An 11,814-nucleotide genomic window follows, 5' to 3' on the forward strand; every position below is an offset into this window, starting at 1 on the left:
TAGTCTGTCATCCTCTGTTTCAGTGCCATTTTGGACACAGAGTGTCTGGACATTTTGTTTTGATCCACCTACCGCTTTGACATAAGACCAAAATTTCTTAGGATTTTCTGCCAAGTCAGTACATACAACTTTACTTTAGAATTCATTGAACGCCTCCCGCATAGCCCTCCTCACACTACATTTCGCTTCGCGTAATTTTTGTTTATCTGCAAGGCTTTGGCTATGTTTATGTTTGCTGTGAAGTTCCCTTTGCTTCCGCAGGAGTTCTCTAACTCGGTTGCTGTACCACGGTGGCTCTTTTCAATCTCTTACGATCTTGCTTGGCACATACTCTTCTAACACATATTGTACGATGGTTTTGAACTTTTCACACTGATCCTCAACGCTATCTGTACTTGAGGCAAAACGTTTGTGTTGAGCAATCAGGTACTCTGAAATCTGCTTTTTGTCACTTTTGCTAAACAGAAAAATCTTCCTACCTTTTCAAACATTTCTATTTACGGCTCAAATCATCGATGCAGTAACCGCTTTATGATAGCTGATTTCCTATTCTGCGATAACTGTTTCAAATAGTTTCTTTTTGTCACCAGAAGGTCTAATATGTTATCGCCACGAGTCGGTTCTCTGTTTAACTACTCAAGGTAGTTTTCAGATAAAGCACTTAAAAAATTTCACTGGATTCTTTGTCCCTGCCACCCGTTATGAACGTTTGAGTCTCCCAGTCTATATCTGGCAAATTAAAATCTCCACCCAGAACTATAACATGGTGGGGAAATCTACTCGAAATATTTTCCAAATTATCCTTCAGGTGCCCAGCCACAACAGTTGCTGAGCCAGGGGGCCTATGGAGACATCCAATTACCATGTCTGAGCCTGCTTTAACCGTAGCCTTCACCCAAATTGTTTCACATTTCGGATCTCCGTCAATTTCCTTCGATACTATTGTACCTTTTATCGCTATAAACACGCCTCCCCCTTCACTGTCCAGCCTACCTCTGCGGTATACATTCCAATCTGAGTTTAGGATTTCATTACTGTTTACATCTGGCTTCAGCCAACTTTCTGTGCCTAGTACTATGTGGGCATTGTGACCGTTTATTAATGAGAGCAGTTCTGGGACCTTTCTATAGACGCTCCTGCAGTTTACTATTAGCACATTAATATTGTTATTCCCTGTTGCATTTTGCCTACTCCTACCTTGCCGCGTCTCAGGAGGCGTCTTGTCGGGCCTAGGGAGGGAATTCTCTAACCTAAAAAACCCCCATGTGCACTCCACACGTTCTCCGCTACCCTTGTAGCCGCTTCCGGCGTGTAGTGCACGCCTGACCTATTCAGGGGGACCCTACATTTCTCCACCCGATAGCGGAGGTCGAGAAAGATCTCCGCAGAATCGTCTGAGCCTATGGTTTAAGCCTTCCACTCGGCTCCAAACCAGAGGACCGCGATCGGTTCTGGGAAAGATACTACAAATAGTTAGCTCTGATTACACCCCGCGAGTGAGGCTTTCCGCCTTCACCAACTCCGCCAACCGCCTGTACGAACTGAGGCTGACCTCTGAACCCAGACGGCAGGAGTCGTCGGTGCCGACATGAGCAACAATTTGCAGTCGGGTGCACCCAGTGCTCTCTATCGCCGCCGGCAGGGCCTCCTCCACATCTCGGATGAGACCCCCCGGCAAGCAGACAGAGTGAACACTGGCCTTCTTCCCCGACCTTCCCGCTATTTCCCTAAGGGGCTCCATCGCCCGCCTAACGTTGGAGCTCCCAATAACTAATAAACCCCTCCCCCCGTGTGCCTGCACGGACCTTGCTGAAGGAGCGGCCACGTGTCTACTCACAGGCAGAGCGGGCGATGTAATATAAGGTAAAAGAAGCCGCGAGCATATGTTCAAAATGGTTCAAATGGCTCTGAGCACTATGGGACTTTTCTGAGGTCATCAGTCCCCTAGAACTTAGAACTACTTAAACCTAACTAACCTAAGGACATCACACATATCCATGCCCGAGGCAGGATTCGAACCTGCGACCGTAACGGTCTCGCGGTTCTAGACTGAAGCGCCTAGAACCGCTTGGCCACCCCAGCCGGCCGTGCATATATGTAGTTTGTTATAACTAAATTTGTACTATTGTTATATCAAGTCCCATGTAAATGTTTTTAAAAATCTTTTAATAATAATCTTTCTTATAAAATTAACTTTTGACAATCCTTCATCTGAATTTAAAGAATTTACTAATTTCTCCAATCCTTTGTCATCCCGATTATCCTAAAGAAAAATCAGTTGTTTCTTTTTGTACGTGAGAAATCTAGTGGCCAGCATTGCACTGGACTGTGCCAGAAAAATTTATTATGCGAGCAGATATACACGCGTTCTCCGGCGACTTCATTGAGGTAAGAATTTTCAATTTACTCAGAATGATTTTTCAGGGCCATGACGCAGCATTGCTGACGTCCAAATTTACCAGTTTACGTTCACAGTCAGTTAATTAATGACAGGTTATATAAGAGGCATAATTTTATTGAGAGGTTAGTCATCATTATTATTGGTAGGTTACGGAATTTATGTGTGGAGGTTACACTAAAATGTGAATATACAATTTTTTTTTCTGTTGGGAGGTTACACTTGGCGACAACCGGCCAGAATCGTATTTTTTTTTTTTTTGTGAGTTTCTAAAAAGTAATCAGTTATATATCTGCTCTTATTTACCAAATGTTAAATGTAATTTGCATCTGGCACAACGCATTTACTAATTTGTCGCCCCTTCTTTCACAGATCATCGGTAATTTATTTCTCTTTGTTGTTACTGTATTTGTTCCATTTTACTTTGTCTTTGATTTTGTGCCTACCTTTGAGTTGTGAAAATGCCGCGAAAAACTGCTAACAGTACATCGCGATGCGTAATGAGTGAAAAAGCTGACTTGAATAATTTGACAGATAAGAGTAGTGACACTCAGTTTAATGATGATAATCCTTCAATTACAGATAATCAGTGTGTGCCGACCACCAATTATGATTTTAATCCAGATAATGAACAAACAAATTCAATTATGTCCACTGTAAATTTAACAATTGATGACGCGGCACGTTCCGATACAACGAACGCTGCCCAGTTTGACACACCTGATTTGCAAAACTTACACAGTGAACAGATAAATGTTTCTAACGAAGGTAAATAATATACTCAAAATATGTCAGATTTATTTGATTCCAATGTACTGACCAGCAGTGCTCATCCAATTAGTAAACCTTTTCATGAATCAGACAGTGACCAAATGGTTACACAAAACGTGACAAATGTAGATACACAGTACAGAGAGTAGAGTCGCTAATTTTGGCGTGGATCAAGTTGTGGCATTATTGCTACAACTCAATGAAAAACACGTCAACAATTTCAAACAACTTAATGAAAACCTCAAACAGTCGAATGAAAAACAAGACAACAATTATAAACAACTTAATGAAAGTCTCAAACAGTCGAATGAAAAACACGACAGGTCGATCAAACAAATTAATGAGAACTTTAAATAGATTAATGAACAGATTACAGCCGTTGCCGTGCAATGTCATGATACTAAAGAACAATTACGTGAAGGAATTAAGGCTTGTGCTAGGAATAGTAGTGAAGAAACTAGATCCTTTGCACAGGAATTACGTAATACACATGCAGACACAACAAAATTACTTAGAGATGAAATCCGTGCAGTCGCTAAACAATGTTCGGAAAACTCAACACAGTTGCGCGACGACTTTAAATTAATGTCAGCAGAACTTTCACGCACTCTGGATGCGAAAGTCGACAAGAAATTTGAACAACAGAACAGCCAAATTGAAAAACGTTTTAATCAGCACCTACAAAACAGTAAAATGCGTTACCGCAAATTCATACAGGAACAGAACAACATAAAGAAACAAGTCATGGAAACAATTACTACACAGAGACAAGAAGATAAGCGTAAGTTGTTTACGAAAGCAAAAGCATACGTAGACAACAACATTGCGACAGTATCAGACGAAATGAATACTACCAAACAGTTGAACACCGAATTGCATGATGAAATTTCCGATCGTAAAACACAGACACACACACAGTAGAGTTTCAGAGTGACCAGCAGACTTGAAAAATTGGAATTAATACAGAATCCCGATGCCATTAAAGTAGACGTTAAGAAATTAAACAAAAGCACACGTAAAATGCAAAAACAAATTAATGCTTGTGACACTAAAAATGACGATCAGGTAAAAGCACTGAGTGAAAAATATCATGAATTGGCCAGTCGTATAGACGTTATCGAAAATAACAATTACACCAAATCAGACGATACGTCACCAATTTCGTTCAATCAAACGCCCGAATTCCAAAACATGCATCAGACAATCAGTGAGATAGGCTCGTCCAATAATATATTACGTAGAAAATTGTCATCTTTACAGCAAGAAGTGACAGAAATGAAAAAAATATTTCAGCCTCTAACACGTGACAACATACGTCACATTCTGAACATTTGTGACACTCAGACAGCCAGTATAATCTAGGTAATTTACAGAGAGTACGTGACTTAGATTCCGAACAGACGCAGACAAATAGATTCTCATACAATTCTGAACCTGCACAGACATTCAGAGATGATTATTTTGATTATAAGCACTTTCTGTCCGTGAGAAAATTTAAGGTATTTAAGAATGACAGAACACAGATTCACCCTTTGGATTGGATACAACAATTTAGTTTTGCATTTCCACCAACTTGGCCCGTAACACACAAACATGAATTTATTTGCAGTTTTTTGGAAGGCGAACCGGCAACTCGTATGAGACCGATCGCCAGACAATGTTATTCGGTAGAAGAATTTCAGAATGTTTTCTGTCAGCGTATTGGTCGAAGACGACACAGCGCGGAATCAAGGATCAGTTAATTAGCCTACCGAGTTATGACAACTCAAATATTACCACTGTCACGCAATTTTTTGAACACATGGTACAACAAAGCAATATTTATGTGAGCCATACAGTGAGTCAGCACTTACCCAATTATGTATTTCAAAATTACTACGATCGTTAAGAGTGTCACTTTTAACAGTTCAGCAGAAAGAAAATATTTCGGCATTGAAATCTGCTACAGCTTTTGGAAGTTCAGCAGTCGGACCATTCCTCTATAAACAAAAATTTTTCACAACATAACCAAGGCCAACAAGCATACAGTAATTATGATCAGCCATGCTATTTTAATAGCAAAGGTGACAGATGGTCCAGGAATGACAACCACCAGAACTTTAATAACAGACAAAATTTTAATTATCAGTATCGTCAAAATTATCAGCAACAGCAAACACATTTTAGAAACAATAGAGGCTTGTCCCCACTACAGCAACAAAAGCAGCCGATTAGCATACCTAACCAACAATGTAATGTGGAAGGCCAACCATGCTTTATTGTTTCGCCGCCTACACGTATAGCGTCGGCACCGCCAAATAGTAACGCTCAGCAACAAAGAAATCACTACGTACAGAAGACACACCATTTCAACTCCTATCGCAACGCACCGTATGGTAATGACTATCATGACAGACGTAAAAGTAATGAGCACAGTTTTCAGCGTACATTTAAAAACAGCAGGTTTTGTCAGCAGCAGAATCATCCACAACAACAGATTATCATGGATGAACCAGACAGTCGATATCATCCCCAACCTAATATGTCAGGACTAAGTAACAGAACAGTACAAATAGTTGAAATGCCACAAAATCTTCCCGCAAATAACAGCACGTCAGAAAGAATCTGACTAGATACAGTAAAGGTTGCATCTTCCAGCAACGTAAGCAATACTTTTGACTCACAGAATCTTTTTCACGAAAATGTTATTAATTTTGACGACATACGAGACACACTTTTGCATGAAAAACCAATTATACAAAAAACCATTTCCCACCTTGTTATTGCAGTAAAGATTGGATCATATACATTTTCAGCAGTAATCGATCCTGGATCACCTATGTCAGTTATAAATGAAGAAACTTTCAATGAATGTAACAAAGAGAATACTTATCCTACGTTACCATTAGACAAAACTAAAGTAAAATGAGCAGTATCTGATAAAGGAGTAGATGTCAAATTACAGACATACTTACATACTTATCATTTTGTATTGCAGGTCATACGTTCCACTCAAATTTTTGGATTGTTCCCTTATCGACAACAGGCGTTATTTTAGGTACGGATTTTTGGTACATTTAATGTTAAAGGATGAAAAAGTACAACTGGCATTAGAATTTCAGCACGCTTTATCTGCAGAAGAACAAGGAATTAATCGAACAGAGGTCATTTCTACATCCTGTAACATAGACTGTCATTCCACATTGTTCACAGATACAACACACCAGACGAAACCGACTATGACGTTATGGAAATGATTTCTGAGAAAGTAAAACAGAGCAGTGCAAATACAGATGACGAAAGTACTCAGCTACGCATAATTCTTTTACAGCAAGCTCCAGTTTTTGACAACATCCCTGGTACTACGTCCGGTTTTATGTATGAATTTCAAGTTAAACAGCATGACACATTTAAAGCTAGACATTATCCTGTTCCTTATATTCACAGAGAACAAGTTAAGAAAGAATTACAAGCTATGCTCGACCAAGTTATTACTGAACCGGCAGTCAGTCCGTACATAAACCCGCTAGGGTGCGGATCCAGGATCCCGGTCGGGGGGGGGCAAATTTTTTGGTATCTGCCTTCCAAAAAATTAATTCCAAACAAAACCATTATACACGCGTGCGCACACACACACACACACACACACACACACACACACACATATATATATATATATATATATATATATATATATATATATATATATATATATATATTGACACATATATATATATTGACACACATGCTTGGAATGGCATGGGGTTTTATGAGAACCAAAAAGTACAAACGTTCAAAAAATGGCCGACAGATGGCGCTTCATTTGATCAGAACAGCAATAATTAGCATAACAAAGTAAGACAGAGCAAAGATGATGTTCTTTACAGGAAATGCTCAATATGTCCACCATCATGCCTCCACAACAGCTGTAGTCGAGGAATAGTGTTGTGAACAGCACTGCAAAGCATCTCCGGAGTTATGGTGAGGCATTGGCGTCGGATGTTGTCCCTCAGCATCCCTAGAGATGTCGGTCGATCACGATACACTTGCGACTTCAGGTAACCCCAAAGCCAATAATCGCACGGACTGAGGTCTGGGGAGCTGGGAGGCCAAGCACGACGAAAGTGGCGGCTTGAGCACACGATCATCACCAAACGACGCGCGCAAGAGATCTTTCACGCATCTAGCAATATGGGGTGTTTTTTTTTGTTCTAATAAAACGCCATGTCATTCTAAGCATGTGTGTCAATTTTTACCTCTCTGTCTACATTATTCCGTGGTTTATTAAATTTTCAAATTTATTCTGACTTTTTGATCACCCGATATATATATATATATATATATATATATATATATAATATTCTGTTTTTAGTTTAATTGTGTATCGCTATGTGTTAAGTGTGTTCAATGGAATAACTTACTGCACTAACTAAAAAATATTCTTCAAATACGACACGTGCACTTGAAAAACTGTGTTTGTCTGCTGGTGTAAAATAATCTATAAAAATGCTAATGTTCATTTGTTTCCAATCTTAAATCTTCTAAATTAGTTCACCAATTGCTTCCTTTAGACAGAATGTTGCCATCGAATTCGCGCATGTGTTTATACGCAGCAATGACGATACGACTGGGAAAAATTGTAATAGGGTATTTGACTGTGTTCAGGAAATCTTCTTATATTGTTAATTACGTCATTTTATGCTCATGAATGTAAATATTAACAATAAGAAATTTCTTTCTTTCTTCTTGTAAAAAAAAGGAATAAAAAATGCAAAAGTATAAACAAAATGAAATTTAATATCAAATATGTATATTGGCAATACTGCTCTTAAATATTAAATTCTAATCTCCTTCTACGCCCACTGTTTGAAAATCTTGTAATTACTTTTTCTACGTCTACAGGGATCTGGTAATGAATATGCGTAAGTGCAAGAGCAAGGTTTTCATTCATCGATGTTCTTAAATAAGTTTTCAGGCGCCGCAACGACGAAAACGATCTTTCAGCAGATGCAGTTGTCACTGGAAGCGTTGCCAGGACCAATAAAAGTTTACGTATCATAGGATACGCATCCTTATCACATCTAGCCAGTATGTCAAGGGCGATGGTTGGAAGTTCTTGTTGTCGTACCTTTTCTTGATTCCGTTTCTCTCGCCACAACAACATTTCTTCCCGTAACATAAGAGAAGCAATGCCTTTGCCCACGTCGAGCAACGAACCGAAGCGGTTGGTAAGGGACTCTGCAATTTTTTCAGTTTCACCTGCAGAGATCTTCACAATACTTTCTGCACTGAAAACAGAAAGGTTGAACACATCCAAAGTTTCAGCAGAGAATCTTTCTCGTAAATCAGTTGTAATGAAGTCCAGTAGGGGAGCATAGACTGTTACTCTGTAATATTCTTCTGCCGAATTTGTTTGAGGGTTGTCACGATAAACTTGGCGTCGACCGTGGCGAGGTATGCGAGGAATATTGAGCTCGATGCCTAGTTGGTCCGCAAGTTCCTCTGCGCGCTTCCACACATTACTGAAACTAATGACCAAATTTTCTCGACGACTGACAAGAATAGCGATAGTGTTCTTGACGTGTGTTGCACTGTCATTGAGATCAAGAAAAGGTTTCTACAATAGTTTGCTTAGAGACTGGGTTAGAGGTAGCACATCGCTCAGACACAATAATGACAACACAAATTGTGAGCTGCACAAATTTAACATTAGAGAAGCAGTCTTACCCGCTGTACTCGGGTCATGCCACTCAGCAATCTTTCCGAGAGTCTCCACAATTTTTACAAGATCAGCTGAAAACTGAAGTACACTGTCATGCCTCTCTACCCACTGGGTCTCACAAAGTGATGTGAGTGCACAACCCAAGGTGTTCAGTAAGACACTTTTTCTTTCAGGGTGTGTCTTGAAGAAATTAATGACCTCTTTCATTACTGATGTAGCGTCCCGAGCAGCAGGCACCTTGGAACTACGGGATATAGAGTTATCTATTCTGTGGCCATAGCACGGTGTCTTAACAGCGATCTTGGCCTCCTTCTGCACTTCAGTGACAGCACCTCGAACTTCGGAAAGCATAACAGCACATCCGTCCGTTCCAATGCCAACACGACGTTCCAATGGAAGTTTGAGCCTATTCTTCGGCTGGTACAGGACAATTTTACCATTGGCCTTACCAGTTAACGATAACTCCTTAGCTGTGGAAGTTCCACCTACCTTCTCTTCTGTGTTAACTAGCTTCCTGGATTCTTTCCAATCTTCTTCATCAGACTGGTAGTCATCTTCGAAATTCGTATGACCAAGTTCTGCAAACGCATCAACGAAACTAATCAAATCCTCACGGATATTACCGTTAAGTACGTATCGTAACGTAAGGCTCAGCTGAGATGAGTGAGAAGCATCTGTTGTCTCGTCAAAAAGTACTGAATAATATTGTGATGAGCGTAAGCTAGTCAAAATTTGCTCTGAAATCTCTTTCCCACAGCATGAAATGAGAGCATTTGGAGTTGTCTTACTAACATATGTACGAGTAGCATTTGACGAAGATGAGTGCAGGTGTTGCTGTGTTGCTGCAGTTTTTTATCGCCAGCAGACACTCTAAATCTTAGCAGTTCTCTAAAATTTCCTTCGTTCACAGCAACAAAGGAGCTCTCGGAATTTGCCTGTTTATGAAATATCTGTCCATCATCTCTGTGTCCACGGAGTGGTAGATTTTGCCGCCCAAGGAAAATAACCGTTTCGACTGTAGGGCGAAGTCGTTCCCTCTTTCCTTCCACCTCTTTGCTGCGCTGTTGGTGGACGCGGTTGATTACCTCCAAGTGAGGTTTATTGAACGTATTGAGCAATGCATTCCCCTGTTCTACGGCTCTTCTGTGATAAATGTGACTGGCATGTGCTTCCAAATCGCCATTCCGCCCTGCAATATCATTGAAGTTTGTCAGCGGTTTGGTCACAAACTTTTGCAATGGCACAGAGTTTTTACCTCCACCAACGTATCCAGTAGCAAAAAACGGGCAGTATTTACAAAATAAACCCCTTCTTGCATGTGAAAAGACAACCCAAGGGCATCTGCTGAGGTATTTATTCCCAAAATATCGCTACACCTCTTTAACTTTCATCATGTGTAAGGAAAATGGAAACTCATAGTCATCTTTCGGTTGCCAAGGATTCGATGAGAGCTGATATTTTGTGTAGTCATCAACATGTTTATCTAAGACATTTCCAATGTCATAGGGGACACTAGACCCAGTATACGAATTTGACTCAGAAGAAGAAAGCGACCCCTGCACATTACTAAAACTGTCACACGCAGTAGACTCGACGGGTTGGGAAGAAGCTGAAGAAACAGGAGTCACAACTTCAGTACTGTCCTCCACATCCAGCCGAGGTCCAGGAGCTGGGGTACAAGCTGAAACTGCCCGCTTGTGGACAGGCTGAGAAAATGAGTCGATGCTTCGGGTTCGTTTCACTGACGGTGCTGGTCGTCCATTTGCCTGTGGGATGAAGGAAAGTAGCGTTAAAAGGGGTAAGTAGTTCCATATTCAAGAAGAAGAAAGGAAAGACACGCGGGGGGCATAAGCAGAATGGAACTCGCAGCAATAGAAGTGGACGGTTTCTTAATTCATATCATTAAATTTTAATTCTGTAATGACCAATTAAATAAAACAAAAATCTGAGTCAATGAGTTACCAATTGTAGTACAATGTGCTACTAACTGATTTCAGGGATATAAAGGGGGAATGTAGGCTACCCTTTTTTTTCTCATTGAACTATTACAGTAACGACAATTTCCTAGAGTCATAGACCATAATAAATGAAGTAAACCACTAGCAGTAACATAAAATCCATTTTTATTTAAGCTAATTGAAAATGTAAATGCAACACAACGAGTTACCAATCACATGTGTGGCATATGTTAAAGATAATGCGTTAAGTTTATTTGCTTTTACTTAAAATTTGTGGTGTTTGTATCGAAATCTAAAGATAAAAGTCTGTTGACGTGACTGATACATCATTATGTTTGTAGCAGAATTGCCTTTTCTTAAAATTTGTTGCGTTTTTGTGACCGATAAGCCATTCCCGAAGACATGATGATTCTGGGAGAACTCTAAGACCGTTTGTTTATTTGCTTCTTTGTCTGTTCTTATCACGCTACACGCCGTGTTGCCGTGTTTTTTTGGCTTGAGTGTTTGAAGGAGGACTCGTGAGGCACCCACCCCTTGTTGTACGGACTTTGACTTCTAACTTGCACACGGTAAAAGTATTGTGAATGCTGGGTGAAACAGGAGTTTTCAAACTGGAACCTCGACTTGCTGACATTGAGCTATCAATGTGCAGAAAGCCGGAAACGTTCTCTGAAAAGCAAACTATGTGAAGGTTGATGTTTTACGTCTTGTCGAAAGCTGTGGTTACTGGAGAAAGAACTTTCGATCTGAGGTTTTACATTATTGGAGAGGAAGAAACTGTCTGTGGGCTTTTCAAGGCAACATACCAAAAGTTGTCTGGTGCGATAAGCGAAGCCACAGACATCCACATCTTGATGGCCAGACTGAGGACTGAACACGGGTCTCCAAACGCTTCATTACGTGTTTCATCGTATTGTAATAGCCTGCTGTAGAAAATGAAATAGCTGGCTAAAAATTATATCTGCACCAAGTTTTGATATGTCGAG

The 11,814-nt window shown here is 40.2% G+C and overlaps 1 protein-coding gene across 1 annotated transcript; it reads right to left on the minus strand.

Annotated features, from left to right (window-relative positions):
- Window positions 1-7,976: 7,976 nt before the first annotated feature.
- On the minus strand, window positions 7,977-11,462 carry LOC126143445 (uncharacterized). Its single transcript, XM_049915374.1, has 3 exons — window positions 11,360-11,462; window positions 8,857-9,448; window positions 7,977-8,739 (listed from the first exon to the last, which is right to left on the minus strand). Exons 1-3 carry the CDS (start codon window positions 11,460-11,462, stop codon window positions 7,977-7,979), a joined length of 1,458 nt encoding a protein of 485 aa, XP_049771331.1.
- Between the last annotated feature and the right edge of the window lie 352 nt (window positions 11,463-11,814).

The sequence above is a fragment of the Schistocerca cancellata genome, unplaced genomic scaffold (assembly GCF_023864275.1).
Source record: "Schistocerca cancellata isolate TAMUIC-IGC-003103 unplaced genomic scaffold, iqSchCanc2.1 HiC_scaffold_799, whole genome shotgun sequence".
In the NCBI taxonomy this organism is placed as follows: Eukaryota; Metazoa; Arthropoda; class Insecta; order Orthoptera; family Acrididae; genus Schistocerca; species Schistocerca cancellata.